This window comes from Trematomus bernacchii, unplaced genomic scaffold, assembly GCF_902827165.1.
Source record: "Trematomus bernacchii unplaced genomic scaffold, fTreBer1.1, whole genome shotgun sequence".
Lineage (NCBI taxonomy): Eukaryota > Metazoa > Chordata > Actinopteri > Perciformes > Nototheniidae > Trematomus > Trematomus bernacchii.
Genome location: NW_022987973.1, coordinates 10,766,053 through 10,782,832, shown reverse-complemented (window position 1 = coordinate 10,782,832; position 16,780 = coordinate 10,766,053). Strand labels below are relative to the sequence as shown.

The following is a 16,780-nucleotide window of genomic DNA, read 5'->3' as shown; positions in this document are numbered from 1 at the left end:
AGAATTTAATTGCAGAGCAATTTACTTGTTTACAGATGCATGGAAAACCATACATAGGCCTATTTCCCTGTCAAGAACTGGTTAAAACTGATACTAGACTTCAACAAGACACATGGTTTTCTGGTGCAATCTGTAAGTGAAGAAAGGTAAACGTAGATATGCTTGAGATTAGGAGATTTAGAGAGTGAGCCTAATAATTAAACCTTATTTGTTTATGTTGTTGGCCTGTTTCACTGATTGTGTAAGTGTTTTGCAGCACTTTGTACAATTATTTTTTGATACAATATCAACTACATCATCTCTTTCTGGAGATCTTAAAAATCCTCACACAATCCAAGAAAATCCACAATCTTTTTTTCAGTTCTGTCTCCAGTTGGGATTTATGTATATTTGTTGTCAGCTGTTGTAAACACCAACCCAGTGCCCCAAAGTTCATTGTTATTGGACAATCCTGCCGTATGTGACGTTTCGTTTAGTGCCAATGTTTATTGCAGTGCAACGTTTGTGTTGTACGGCTAGAGGAAAGGGTGTGAAGGTTAGGGTGGTGGATGAATGTGTATCATATTTATAAAGTGAATTATTTTATCTTCAATGGTGTTTTGATGTTATCCTTACCTGTGAGTCACTTAGTAAAGACTCTTTCAGTAAATCATCTTCAATCTTTCCTGACATTTAACTATGAGTGAGATATCACTGCCGGATGCTTTACAGATGTGATTAGAAAGGGTCTACAAATAGCCACAGCAGTGCGTAGTGGTGTTGTTGTGCAAAGTGCTTTAAACCCTGAAACAGAAAGCAAAGCAGAATTCTACCCCACATGCAACTAAAATAAAAGTGTGTTTACTTTGCTGAACGCTGACAGCAAGAGTCAAGTGAGCTTCATTTAGCTACATTACAGTCAAATGCATTCAACAAAACAACCCAATAAATGGCCTAATCACCCTGTACTAAACTGTGTGTGTGTGTGGCCAGAGGGGAGGACATGGATGCATTTATTTAGAGACACACACACACAAGCTATTTAACGTTCATTTCGACCCAGAGCAACAACAGTAAAACACGTTTGGTGGTCTACTTAAATGAATTCAACATTAGCACGTCAGCTTTCACTGCCACTATAAAATGCATTGACTCAACCAGTTGCAGAGTTCCACAAATATCCACAAACCATCCATTTTGTGTGGATGTGTGATGAATGTTGTTACATGGGTTAAGTTGCATTATATACCAATATCTCTGCAATAAGCTTATATTAGGTGATCTGTAGTTTGATATTCTGTGACTTTGTGTGACAATGGCATATTTGGCTTGGTGAACTTCTTTACAAACTGAAACAAATAATTTCCTCAGGGATTAATAAAGGTTCATCTCTTTCTTCTTCTATAGTTTCTATCTTCCATCTTTTTCTAAACCAAAACTTGCATTGTTGAATGGAAAAAGATGTAAAGTCCAAAATGGAGGAGGCTATCAAATTAGCTTTGGAATTGTTAAAGGGGACCTATCATGCAAAATGCACTTTTGTACGTCTTTTACACATGAATATGTGTCCCCGGTGTTCCAGGGAACTCACCAAGTGTCAGAAAACACAACCCTCTCTATTTTCCTCCATACCCAAATCTCTAAAAAAGGGGCTGCAACGGATCTGATAAAAACTGATCCAGATTTGAACACTTCAATGACGTCAGTAAAGTGGCGCTACGGCTATTGGGCCAACTCTCCACCTATCAGGGGAATGTGGGGTTGGGCCACGGCCGGCCATTGCCTCTCGAAAGCGCTGGAGACGCTGTAGTACATATGCCAGGCCTGTAAGTGGCGCTGTAGTCTGCCACAAAAGCAGCGAAGAAGACTTCCCGCCCATAGTTACCATGGTTACCCTTCTGTTTATTCTCCGCTGTGGCTTTTTTTCTCCCTCCCCGAGGCAAGCGTTTGCTCCCGCTGCTTTAATTCAATGCAATCCCTCCCCGTCGAGGCAAGCACTGTAATTCTCTCCGGTTAGTCCACCAGCAGATGACAAACACCCACCTCTCCGCCTCTTCCAAGGAACGAGGGGACCGTGCGGCAGAGTTTCAGTTTCAGTTTCTTTCGCCGGTCAAGATGTCCGTTAAAGTTTAAATCTTCCGGACAAAATTAGAAAAGTGCCGGTCAAAGGTCTTCTTTGTTATTTATTGAGCTTTAAAACAAATGAATAACGACTCTATAGGCCTATAACAATATAATAAAACACGGAGGACGGAGATCTTTTTTTCTCCCCCTCTTGACTTGATCAGAACACGGCTCCCTTCTCCTGCAGGGGGGCGTGGTCTCACAAAATCAGCCCCGTAGACGGCAAACAGCACATAGAGCGAAATGAGGCATGGCTAAAATGCATGATCTGTTTGGTATTTTGAAAACAGAAACGTATAAATATACCTTATATAAGTATGGCCCTACAATATATGATTTAAATATAGCATGATAGGTCCACTTTAAATGATTATACAATTAACAACCAGTAAGCTTGCTAATTGTATATTAGCAAGCTTAGAGGGCTGGCTGGCTAACGCTAGCATAGGCTGCTCCCTGTCAAATGGCATTTTCCCAGATTAACCCCAGCTGTAGCAGCTACCCCTGCAAGCCGTTACTGCATCATGAAGCATCAGCACCACGTGTAAATAAATGACAGTGTGCAACTTTATAGTGTGACAAAGCACTTAGTTTTGATACATTCCCGTTTGTTAGTGATGCTACTTCTTTCTCGGCAGTGTTTCAGTTGATGTTTGCCTCACAAATTGAAACATTTCAACTTGAGCAATAACATCATGTTATATGTTGTTCCACCCCAGTTTTGTCAATGTTTTCCTGTTCAACCTGCTCTGTTTGTGTGATCAAACTCCTGCTTTTTGTTTGGGCCAGGAACACCAAAGCACCAAACACTGTTGTTGTCCAAATATCTTACTGTGGAATGTAGTTGTGCTCCTTCTTTTGTTGTTGATAGCCCTAAACATCAAATATAGCTAATTAAGATGAGACATAAAACAAAAGGGTCAGCAAGAGCTGTATTCTAAATACTGTGCCTTTCACATTCACAGTGTTGTGTTTCCTTCTTAACTCCCCTTTATGTACATATCTAAGGCGCCGTTTACACGAGGAGAAAACTGCTTGTATCTGCATAGTTTCGCGTGCGTATAGCCCTATTATTTACACGAGGCCGATAGAAACTGACCCCACAAACGATAACGGGTCCCAAGGTGGATAGATTTGCAAACGAAACGCTCTGGGGGGTCAACCGAGTCCGTGTAATCACCTCTATACGAATATTTCCTGAAAAAATAGCGAAAAAAAAAAAAAAAATAGCACCTCTCCTGCTCACTGCTGTAGCAACCATCAAAAATAGCTGTGTTAATTAAACGCACAAGGGGTTCTTGAATGAAATAATATTATAAAAGGCAAACCAGAATTGTTAACGCCCAATATACTCCTTAAACAAAATAAACAGAGTCAGATTTCATGCATTGATCCATTATATTGACAAAGGTGCATCTCACCCGGTGTTTGTAGAGAATATCTCTCTTTCTGAGCCGTCCTCTCGATGCAATATCCACAGAGACGTGCTTCTTGGTTTCTTTCAGTTAACTTCCCCGTTGCATTTATCCATATGCTGAGGAAATGACTATATCCCGCTGAATACCAGCAATCGCCACACACACTGACTTCCTCCTGTCAGTAGCTACTGCTAGTGCTACTGCTACTGACCATGCTACAGATATTAGTGCAAAAATATACAGCTCCTCTACCACAACCATCAGCAACAACAGATTCGGTTTCTTTCAGTTTCTTTCAGTTTCAGTTTCAGGGCTTAAACAGAAGGGTAGCCATGGCAACATTGCTGCGGGGCTGCTCCAGGCTGCTCTTCTTCGCGGCTTTTGGTGTATTTTGGCGGAAGTTACAGCGCCACTTACAGTCCCAGCATATGTACTACAGCGTTTCCAGCGGCCTCGTTTAAACAGACACGTTAAATGAAACAAATGCATGTGAACGGAAGACTTTTTTGAATACGCATACTGTGCATAAACGCAAACGGTCCCGTGTGAGCGGGGCCTTAATCTCTTTGTGTCTCCATGGATCTGTCTGTAGGACCTTTGAAAGATGAATTAGAGAGAGCGCATGGCTTGGTGAGGCCAGGGCTGGGCCTTGCTGTGCAGGCATTGTATCGATTGCAGTGTGAGTCACACCTTAGGCTGTTTAGTGCAGGAGGAGAGAAATGCCACATCACTCACGTCTCTATTTATTGCGGTTTTCTTTAGGTCTAAGTGTCTAATTTCTCTTTATTATGAGCTGCTCAAAGTGGAAATAAACTGTTCAGTTGTATTGACAGTTAATGTTTTTTTAAATTGTATTTAATAGATTTTCAGTTAGCGTTTTGACCCCAACATATTGTCTACATTTTTGGACCTTTTTGGGTTTGAATTCTGATGCATTCTATACCCTGCATGTTTTTTTAGCAAACAAGTGCACAAGCCTGTAAGCGCAGTTTCTTTCTACGTGTCTGCAGTTAGCAATGCCTTTTCCTGGATTGCACATGCATTTTAAAGGAAGTGTGCTCAAAAAATGAGGGGATATGAAAAGTTCTGCATGAAAAGTTATCTGCCTTTCAAAAAGGCAGGTGCAGGTTGTTCAACAGAAAAACGTTTCAACCTTTATTTTACAAAAATAAAGATTTAGTGCATCAGCTAGACAGTAATAACTACAAAAAAACTCAATATTTTGGCATGTTTAAACAGAAATCATGACGTTGTGATTTAGTCATTTTGTGCTCAGTAACATATATCCTAAACTTGGCGTTGAGTTGACTGATGGATCATTAGAGGCATTTGGCTGCATTTACCTCGGTATTTAGTGATACATCAGCCATATCAACACCATCTCCACCCTCCATCTGCTACTCACAGATCCTCTGATGGACCTGCTGATCAATCCTGCTGGAGCTCTCTCTTCACTGCTCACAGCTTCGCTTGTATCTATGTTTCAATTATCCATGTTTCTGTGGTACATCTTGATAAATTTACTCATCACTTTTTTGTAACTTGATTAAATTACTTGCTTTAATAATATAACGAATTAATAATACTTAATTGAGTTCATACAAAGGTATAGGTTACTGTACATACATCATAACATATAACTAATACATTTTATTAAGTGCCGAGGTGTTCCTCTCTCTTGTGTTCAGCTACAATAAGTTTATACTTACTGTATAGTATCATTAGAGATGATTAGGTGAAGGACCTCTGCCACTAAATACCGTCCAGTACTCAGTTGCATTCATTTAAGAGGCTTCTTTTATTCTCAAGACTGGTGGACATCTAAGGCGCCGTTTACACGAGGACAAAACTGCTTGTATCTGCATAGTTTCGCGTGCGTATAGCCCTATTATTTACACGAGGCCGATAGAAACGGACCCCACAAACGATAACGGGTCCCAAGGTGGATAGATTTGCAAACGAAACGCTCTGGGGGGTCAACCGAGTCCGTGTAATCACCTCTATACGAATATTTCCTCTCCCCACCTCTCCTGCTCACTGCTGTAGCATCTGTAACGATCAACTATCAAAAATAGCTGTGTTAATTAAACGCACAAGGGGTTCTTGAATTAAATAATATTATAAAAGGCAAACCAGAATTGTTAACGCCCAATATACTCCTTAAACAAAATAAACAGAGTCAGATTTCATGCATTGATCCATTATATTGACAATTTTCCAGCCAAACAACACAAACAAAATTAAACAGTCCGCTCTGCGATACACCAAAATTGTCTTTACTGCCTAATCCAGGCCATTATTGTTCATTGCTCCTGCGCCCGTCGGCGGCAAAAAGAGAAATGTTTATAATCCACACAAAAAAAGGAAACACGAGGACCGGCGTGTCCCAGAGGAGCGATCTCACCCGGTGTTTGTAGAGAATATCTCTCTTTCTGAGCGCGTCCTCTCCACGGAGACGTGCTTCTTGGTCGGTCAATGCAATATCCACAGATTCGGTTTCTTTCAGTTAACTTCCCCGTTGCATTTATCCATATATTTACATGCTGAGGAAATTACTATATCCCGCTGAATACCAGCAATCGCCACACACACTTCCTCCTGTCAGTAGCTACTGCTAGTGCTACTGCTACTGACCATGCTACAGATATTAGTGCAAAATCTACAGCTCCTCTACCACAACCATCAGCAACAAGTGGACATGGAGAATTACATGAACTACATGTTGCTAAATCCATCGCGGGGCATAAACAGAAGGGTAGCCATGGCAACATTGCTGCGGGGCTGCTACGGAGTCTTCTTCGTTGCTTTTGGTGTATTTTGTGGCGGAAGTTACAGCGCCTCTGACAGTCCCGGCATATGTACTACAGCGTTTCCAGCGGTCTCGTTTGAACAGACACGTTAAATGAAACGAATGCATGTGAGCGGAAGACTTTTTTGAATACGCATACTGTGCATAAACGCAAACGTTCCCGTGTGCACAACGCCTAAGACATCTAAACTTTTTTAATGTTAATCGCATACTGATAACACCTGTGGGTTGTTGAGGTCCTATATGAATCATTAGTTCACATGAGCCTTCAGAGTCACAGGACTTCAGGTGTGGATTGGTAGTGTGGTAGCTGTTAAGTGGTGTGGCAGTCCCCCACTGTGTTCATAGAGGGTTGTTAAAGTTTGACACAGATGGGCTTATTCACTCCTCCTTCAGATGATCTCTCCTGCCCCTCCAAAATCTGTCTTTTGCCAAACTCACATGGGTGTCACTGCATTTGAACTGCATACTGTATTTGTTGTTTCTTGTGTAACCGGTGCCTATAAGCGGTGTCTGCGTTGTGGTGCAGTGGGTTGTGTGTTGGTTTTCGGATCAGGTGGTCACAGGTTCAAACCCCACTGCAGTCAGCATGTCGTTGTGTCCCTGGGCAAGACACTTCACCCCAAATTGCTCCTGTGGTGATTGTCCACAGTATTGAGTATGTAAGTCGCTTTGGATAAAAGCGTCTAACAAGTAACATGTAATGTAATGTGTTGATGTTGTTGATGGATGAGACCCAAGCCAGCATACAGTCGAGGCGATCTCCGTTTATTCACTGACAATATACAACAAATCAGTATTACATTTGCTATCCCTCACACTGACTCCTCTCACGTAGAACATTTACAAAAAGGGAAGAGGAAACGTGAGGGGACACAATATGAAGGGGGTTGTCCCCACAAAAAGAAAATCTCCTGAGTACATTGACTAAATTCTGGAGGTTCCGCCCACTGATTCTATACCTAGTCAGGTATTGAACGTTTAATAAATAAAGAACACAGAATTATTAAATACAAAACACAGAATTTGTGTGATTATACTAAATGATAAAGAAATATTTAACACTAAACACCACTGCATATTTTAGTGGGAATGCTGATACAGCATTCCAACTATCTGTTATGCTACGCACGAAATTCTTTATTATTCCGCCGGGTTATTTTGCACCTCTTCTTCTCCCACATTCCACATCGCAGAAACTCAGTTCAAACATCAAAACGTTCAGCTCGGTCGGGAATCGATGGCTATTACCTTTCTTATTCATAACTTTCATAATTCCAGAGATACATCCCATAATTCATCAAATTTCTAACATGGAAGTCAATTGAGAAACTCTTCAGACTTGAACAATCTTCATGCAACTTCAACTGCTAACTGCTCCTTCATACTTTCACTCAGAAACCTCATTCCAACTTTAAAATGTTGCACATCTTTCTGACATTATTCGTGTAACACAACTTTTAAATCTGATTCGTACTTTTAGAGATATTAAACATTGTTCAGACCTTGGTTAAGAGGCCTTCTTCAGATTTTAGAGTGTGTGATGTCACAGCTAGAGTGGAGGACAGATTTAATTTTGCCTTCATATTTTCTTTTAAACCTGCCATAATTCCCAAACCCTACATGCCTGAGACATCATTTTTCATGAGAAACGTAGGAAAACATCTCGTAGTTTGAAAAATAAAAAAGAATTAAGCAAAAGAATTAAACAAAATGCCTCTTGAGGGCATGAAGTGACAACAACTTTCAACATGTCTCCATTAAACCCCATTGTAAGTTCAGCCTCATCTTTCCCCACCACAGCAGCCGCACGACTGTAGTTAATCTGCCAAAAAGGCCACATTAATAACCCGAAAGTACACAAAAAGTACACTTCAGATGCTCAAGTTCCTTGACATGCTTCACGCTTTGAAATTTCACCGATATCTGTTACGGTTCTTCAACAAAACGTTCACATGTAAGAGGTTTATCTCTCATTCAGAACAATGAAAATGCTCTCCTCTCACTGATTACTGCACATCACCATGGAAACCTTTGATCTCTGGACACGTCGTTAGCTCAAATATAAACACCTGTGTCATGGAACACGATGATGTCATAACTCCAACTGACATGCTCAGAGCAGCAGACTTCAGATAATGGTTAATGGTCCTGCCCTCAACAGCTCTACGTCAATTATGGGGTGTCATCATATGCCGTTTCCATGGAAACGCATCCCTCGCCATAAAACACGATGTCGCTGTAACTCCAATGGACATGGTCCGATCGTCCCCCAAACTTCGCTTGTATATCACCGGTCCATGCCTCAACAGCTTTACGCCAAATCTGAGGTCTCACCATAGGCTGTTGCCATGGAAACGCATCCCTCGCCATAAAACACGATGGCTCCAATGGACACGGTCCGGTCGTCCCACGATCTTCACCTGTATATCACCTCTCCATGCCTCAAGAGCTCTACGTCAAATCTGACATCTCACCATATGCCGTTTCCTTGGAAACGCATCCCTCGCCATAAAACACGATGTTGTCGTAACGCCTATGAAAAGGGTAAAAACAGCACCAGACTTCAGATAATGGTTAACGGTCCAGCCCTCAACAGCTCTACGTCAATTATGGGGTGTTATCATATGCCGTTTCCATGGAAACGCATCCCTCGCCATAAAAGACGATGTCGCTATAACTCCTATGAAAATGTTCAAAAATTGCTCAAACTTCACATGTGTGCTAACAGTCCAGCCTTGAAGACATCTACGGGACAGTTTTGAGATTTCTTCAATTGCCGTTGCCATGGCAACACAATGCTCACCATGAAACACGGTTTTCTCATAACTTCAGTGAAAATGCTCCAAACGGCCCAAAACTTCACAGGTTTGGTAACGATGCAGCCATCAACGCATCTAAGCGTATTATGGGATGTCATCAAATGCCGTTGGCATGGCGACAGATCATTCGCCATCAAGTTAGTTCAAAAGTTTGCAGTTCAAATATTCTGCTGCTTTTCCAAGCCTTTTTACTTTATTTTCTTCTCTCATCACACATTCAAGCCCCCAGTGTTCATGTATCATTTCAATCTAAATTCTTCACTTTCTTCTTACACATTACATTTCAGCATAGCAGTTTAGCATCAGCTTTTCAGCATAAAGCATTCCCACTAGCAATTTATTCAGGAATTGCATTCTCTAGTTACAACTGTTACACTTGTAAACGTTTCTTAACAAAATGTATTCTGTTTACAAGATCCACTCACTTTTACCATCTCTTTGTCTCTAGGGTCGTTTCCTCCAGCTGTCCTTTACGCCCGTAAAGACCGACTCCAACGGTCTGCACACATAGCCACTAAGACTTTCCAGGCTCTGCGTATCTTTGTGAATGATGAGCTGAACGAACTTCACGCAGGACTGAGTGCTGCCCGGTCGGTACTGGCACCTGGAGGACGTCTCTGCGTGATCACTTTTCACTCACTAGAAGACAGACTGGTTAAACGTTACCTCCAGGGAGAAGACTTGTCCAATCTAGATCACTTCAGCCCGAGGAAGCAAGGCAGTGGGAAGCAAAAACTGGTAGATGTAAACAGAGAAAGTGGAGAGGTTTACTGGCTTCCTCTGCGGAGAAAAGTCATTACCCCAGAAAGGGACAATGTAAATGAGAATCCTCGAGGACGCTCTGCCAAACTTAGGGCAGCACTCAGACGTTAACAATTTTTTTTAAATATGAGGGAATTGAAATTCTTTCTCTTTTCATCACATTTTTAAGCTTTTATACAGATAGAGATTTTGTTTTAACAATTGACACGTAAGGAGGTTAAGCAAAGGGTGCAAATGCAACTATATCTGTCTGCTGCCTTCTTTTTGTCTTGACTGCACATTTTGGATTTTTTCTGTTTCAACTATCACAATTAAAGTGGTGGAAAGCCATTGAGGGTTGTATGCCATCACCAACAATTGTTGGTTAAGGCCCTGCATAGTGATGGATGAACTGTGGATAAGAGAGAGAATGATTCTGACATACAATATGACCCGGGGTTTGAGCCCAGATTTTTATTTTATATTGGCAGGTGAAAGAAATAATTGGTGGGACCATGTGTCTATAGAGGTGAGCAGTGACAAAAACGTGTGTGCTTAGTAAACTGGACTTTCCAAATTGGGGTAGGTGGTTTCACTTTCATCTCACTGTCTTCAATAAGTGCTTGGAGCTGGTTAAGGTGTCATCTGGAAACTTTGGTCATGTACAGTAATATAGCATTGTTCCACATTTAGCTCACACAACGACACCAATCCATTCACTCTATGAATACTGTAACATGTGATTGAGAGCTGTGAAAGCTAATAAATTGACCTTTGATCTAAGATTAATTAAGGTCAAGAAGTGAACTTCCAATAATAAAATAAATGAAGATAGATTATTAATTAGAAGGGATGATAATGTCTACAGTTTAATATAATATAAAGTATGTACTTAAAGTTTTGCTTCGAGAAGAAAAAACTTTAGGTTGCCACTTCCAAACTCCAATTGCGCTGGTCCATCTTTCTCTCACCTTCCTTTAGCTCGAAACTCGACTGAAAACCACACATTGTGTGAAAGCTGGTTAAAAATTGATGTTAACAGTTTTTTTTACCAGAGTGAAAGTATTTAATCTTTTTGTTTGCCTTTTGATGATGCGGGGTAAAATGTCCAACATTTTATAATACATAAAATGTTGGACATTTTACCCCGCATCATTGCAACACTATGGTTTGATCCTCACTGTTAGGATCCTGTATGAATTAAAGCTTTCTGTTTGCCATTTAAATAAATAAACTTTTCTTGGATTGCTGACAGAGTATAAGGCGTTTATTGCAGCTATATATCTCAACATATAAAAAAAGAAACACCTTTTCTCATTGACGTCTGTATTTTCCCTGAACCTCCCTTGATGATTCGCTCAAGTGAAACCTCTACTGTACCGTATGAATCAGTAATGCCACTAAATACTGAATGACGCAAGTGTCAGAAGTGGTGCTGAATGAGCTGGTTGGTTGTTTCTGAGCATTCTCTCACCTTCATTCGTAAGCAGATAAGGTGTTTTGATCTTTACTATTTGACTTTGACTAATTGTAATTGCTCCATCAAGATTATTAACACTTTTTTTTTCTTTCTCAGTTTAGTGCACTCTAAATATACCCTTTTCGTTACCTTGGAAACTAAATGGCGTAAGTAACATTTAACTGTGTCTAAAATGATATGCTGTTTATTTTTTATTATTAAATAATGCCATATCGTGAGTTTGTTAACCCTCCCTTTTGACATAAGTTAACATGTCATGACATTTTATCTTTTGGCTGCTTTGCTCCCATTTTATTTCCTTAATATATTTACTGAATCACACTGTTTACCATTCATGGTAAGAAAATGTTACTCACGATTTCATCTCATACTGATGCGTAAAAGTGTTCATATAAATAGAAAAGAATAAAGAAAAGGGGGAGAGATTTCAACTTTTTTAAGTGTTCAAAGGTTCATCCTCAGTAAGTGGTCTTTTGTACTGCCACCATTTTCCCTGCTGTGCAAGAAGTCCTGTTGTCATGTTGATGTGTGGGTGGGTGGGTGCTTGTTTTTTAATACAATCTTCTGAACAGTAACTCAGCATCTACACATTATAGAGACGTAGTATTCACCCCACGTACTTCACTAAAAGCAAGGTTGTCTCAATGTCTGATTTTGTAGAAATATGTTATACTTCATGTGGTTAGTTATTAACTCATGATGTTTAAGGATGACAGTCTCTTGTATTTAAGGGGGATCTATTTGCATACAATTAATACAATACTAATTACTATGTTTTCATTAGTGTATCATCAGTCCACCATTTTGCACCGTGATGTTTCCACGGTAATTCAGAGTGGACAAACCACGCTCTGTCTCTACAGCCTTTACTGAAGGCCACCTTAGTTCTCTTACTCTAACTTCACTGCTCCTCAAGTTGTGTAAAGGATGGTCACCCAGTGAGGGGAAGGTTCAGGCTTTAGCACTTAGCAGTCACCCAGGGTTAGGGTTAGGGTTAAGGAAATCGCCATGTTGAATTTTAATTAGTGATGTAATTTTAATAAAATGTTTTAACATTAACAACTGATGTTTGTTGCTCGATGCAGGAGATGATAAGACGGGAACATCAGTAATATAAATTACTGTTATCTACCACTGCAAATTCTCAATCGCCATGGAAACAGTTACCTCAGATAACAGTAAATATGCTGTAAGACGAAGCTATTATTGTAGACTTGGATCAATCCATAAATTGACTACCAGGTGCGTAACTAATAGCTACTGTTGTTGAATCACGTCTCTGAAGCTGCAGGCAGACACTCTCAACATAATCTAACCTGCTGCTAACAAACATGAAGACAGGATTAATGTCTTCACTTGATACCTACAATTATCAATTTCAACAAAAGAGCACACAGCAATGGTGTTTTTATTTTGGTTTTAAAGATTTGCACTGCACATTGGTTGGTAGGTTTGCTTTTCCACAGGCTGAGGAGCACAGAGGTACGATAAATGAATCTAGATAGTGTGAGCTCAGTACGTCAGCACAGGATGTTTGATTCAAGCCTCAATCTTTCACAGTCTCACTATAACCCGAAAAATGACACTAAAGGATTATGAATCAGGAGTGGCCCACTAGTGGTTCACAAATTGCACCTCACTGCCTACATGTGTGGCTCATACTCACATCTCTTTTTTAATTTGAATAATTTTATATCATATGTGCTTATCTCTTGTCTCAACATTTGTTAGAGCCAATCTCTAATTTAGGTGGCACACCTTAAACTGCACAGGGCCAGATAACTTGTAATGAGGCAAAGTTAGTGACTTCCATGACTTGAATCACTTTGTCATCACAGCAGGGACAGTTAAGTGTAAAGCTAACATGTTACAAACTGAAAATGTAAAAAAAAAATCCAGAGTAAGGATTTACATTTTTAAGAACTTACATACTGTTGAATGAGTTGAGGGCAACTGAAGTGTCGCCATAATACAAGCCAGATTTGAAAAGGATTGTGGGAAACATGAAATGCCATTAGTCCCACTGAGTTGAAACTTGTAAAAGGCAAGAAAAACCAATGAAAATAAAATGTTGACATTGAACATTATTTGATTGTTTGCTGAGTCTGTTAGCTTGTACAACATTTATTTTTGTTCTGTGAATAATACAGTGACGGCCCTATATGTTAGATAACCAGATAATTATTAGGAGACCAACTACCAAACTTTTTTTCTCCTTCTTTTATAGGAAAGCAAAACATAACACCCAACAAAATAAATAATGTCATTTATCAATGTCTCCGCCACATACAGAAAAAAACCTTCTGCTTTTACAGACAGAAAGAGTCTGTTTGGCTGCCCACCAACAGAATAAATGGTCAGTTAAGGACTGATGTGTTGAGTTATAACAGTGGATTTCAGGCAGCCAACAACAATCTCACTGTTTCCCTAGTTTTCAATGTACAACCTTAGTTAAAGGAGGCCACACAGGTGATGACAAAGGTTTAAGAACATATGAATACTATTTGACTGAATACCTGTCGATCAATTCTGGCCATTTAAGATTTTGTTTAAAAAACGCAACAATCTCTGATCCCATCTTCTCACATGAGACAACTTGTTGCTTAACTTTGAACAAACAACACATTTGAGATATGTTTGGGTCATTTCTTAACTGCTTTTTGACATCTCATAGACTTAACCACTATTGATTGATACAAATAAGTTGCAGGTTAGTCAATTGTGAAAAGAAACTTCAGTTGCAGAGGTGATTCTGCTGTTAGATGACTTTTAGAGGATACCATGAAACTTCAACTACAACTAGGATTTGTACATGTAATGCTCTGTGGTTTCATCATATTCTGTTCATGTTGGCTGTACATTTTGTTTTTACTTTGAAGATTGAAATGGAAAAATCGAGATGTGAAACTTATACCACTCCGGGTTTGTAAAAAAACTGTGAACAGGCAATGGTTATTGATGGTCCAGCTCATGTGTATTTATAAGTTTGAAGAGCAACAGCTCTAGTAAAAAAAAACTAACGAGAACCAGACACAAATATGACAACAGTAAAAAAGAAGAGAAATAAACTTAACACTAAAGTACCAAGCAAGATGAATGACAATGCAGTACCTCTGGTTATTCATCTACCTCTGACTGCTGTTTTTTGTTATGTCTTCATTTCTGGCAGAGAGAAGAGAGACAAGCGTCAGCCTGTGGCTCCCCCTCTGACAGGCTGAAGAATGTTTTAGTTTTTGAGCCGAGAAAGAAAGCTCATTCCATCCACATCTTTACTCCCCTCCCTCCAACTCTCTGACTCCCCGCCCATCTCTGCTGCTCCGCCTGCTATAAAAAGACTTCTTAGAGAAAAACACTGAGGTCAAAGCTATTTGAATAATTTTTGTGATTGACGCAGGGGCCTGCCGGTCTCATGGGAAGAAGATCCAACTGTGAAAGAAGACAGCCATGTTGGATAATACTGCGATACTGCGATACTGCACAGCCAGGGGCGAATCCTGCATTTTGCTGACTTTCAATTTGTAACTTAGTTTAAGGGATTCAAATATGACATTGAAAATGTTAATCACAAGTCCTACCCTCTTAACAGTTTACCCAAATCCATCACCTCCAAGCTGCCGTGATGAGTAGTGGTTAGTGCATCCTGGAGCTGATGGCAGCCTCTTGGTTATGCCTGAGCCGTCATCAGAGCACCTCTTGCTGTGTCAGGCGGTGAACAGGGTGACCTGATGTCATCTCTGTTACTCCAGTGTCTCCAACTGAAGGAGACACAACACTGGCTTCCTTTCCTGCTATAACAGCCAATTGCATTTTTGCACCTGTTTATTTCTGTCTGGCTGTATAACAAACCCTGCCACAGCCAAGAGGGAGTCCCGTAGAAGAAAAGGTCTATTTCACTCCTCACATCTTAGATGGTAAAATCTAAATGGTAAAACCTTATTGTTAGTTCAAGAAGCTGAGAACAAGGTGGACATTACAATGCAATAAGCACAGTTTTTTATAGGGTTATCAGCGGTGTTGGTTTGGATAATTTAAAACTGGTATTAACATGTGATCAGTATCTGGATATGTAAGCTCTATAGTCTTAAAAAAAAAGACAATTTAATAAATGGTTCCACCCAATATATGGAATATAATACATACTCCAGATGACATCATTCAAAAAACAGCTCTATTTTAACCTCAAACCAGTGGAGCAACATTACAGAGAAAGATTTTGTTTTTAAAAGGAGTTGTCTGGTATAAGGCAGGAATACGTCTGTATCCATTGCACATTGGTACATTTTGTCTACACAAACTTGCTCTGCATTATTCCAATGTTTTTTTAATTGACTACTTGACTTTAATTATTAAGGATAAGAAACCTTTGCCTAAAGTCACATGACTCTCCCTTTGCAGATCTAGCAGACCTAAGAGAGTAACCCACATCCTTTACTGTAACTTGACGTGTATGCGTCATGTACAGTATGTTGAGACTGCCAGCTCTGCATTGCTTTTGTGTTTGCATAATTACAATACATGGAGGAAACGTAAATTAATATTGATTCCAGGTGTTAAATGCAAATGAGAGATTTTGTTTTATAGATAATTTGTTCCGACAAAGCCTAAATGTTTTAAAGTCTACATCCCTGACTGCAGAATAAGTCATTGAAAAACTGTGTGACATGTTGTACAGTTAAATAAGTTCATGTTTTTTTCATCAAAGTGTGGTAATGTGATTAACCATCACAGAAAAATAGAGACCAGGTTAAAGACTTGAATCTATAATGTCAGCACGATATTTTCTCTGAACCTGCTCCATTGAAAATGGAAGTGGATGATTTGTGTTTTTCTTTGTGCTCTCGGAAATTCAGTTCAAGCTGTGTCACTAAAATGTGTTTCATTTCCAAGCAGTTCTAAAAATGCTCCACCAGGAAAAATAAAAGGTATTTTCCTATACGGGGGTAAAGTAACAAAATAAGAAAGAGATACAATTACACTGGAAGAATAAAAAAACAACTGCCTTCAAATTAGGTTGTAGGAGGTGAGATGGCAAAACGTAGAAACCAGGAGCTGTCTGTAATCAACACCAATGAGGCGATATATTGGATGGCGGCAGCAGAATAAAATCACCACCCTCCAAGTAGGTGTACAGTATATGACTAAATCTTACCACCCCCCCACTTACTGCCATTATCCCACCACAGGGAAAATTGCCTGTCTGGGTACAAACCTGCAATATTCCCAGCAGTCGTCAATTTGGCTCTTACAGAAGCAGCACCTCGCTCCAATGACAGTGAAACGGAGGTCATGCGCTGAACAGTCACCCTGGGGTTAAAATGATAGAGTTTGTGCGAGAGTAAATTACTCTATATACAGGACAGCTTCACTCCAGTGTTTAATGGATACCTATGAGTCTTGTTTTATAGTC

The 16,780-nt window shown here is 39.9% G+C and overlaps 1 protein-coding gene across 1 annotated transcript in view; it reads left to right on the top strand.

Moving 5' to 3' along the window:
- Positions 1-11,136, top strand: part of mettl15 (methyltransferase like 15) — a 43,594-nt gene extending 32,458 nt beyond the window's left edge. The window contains exon 6 of the mRNA XM_034116989.1: positions 9,601-11,136. Coding sequence (XP_033972880.1) covers positions 9,601-10,025 — 425 coding nt within the window. The 3' untranslated portion in view covers positions 10,026-11,136. The remainder of the gene's footprint in view (positions 1-9,600) is intronic.
- Positions 11,137-16,780: the final 5,644 nt, after the last annotated feature.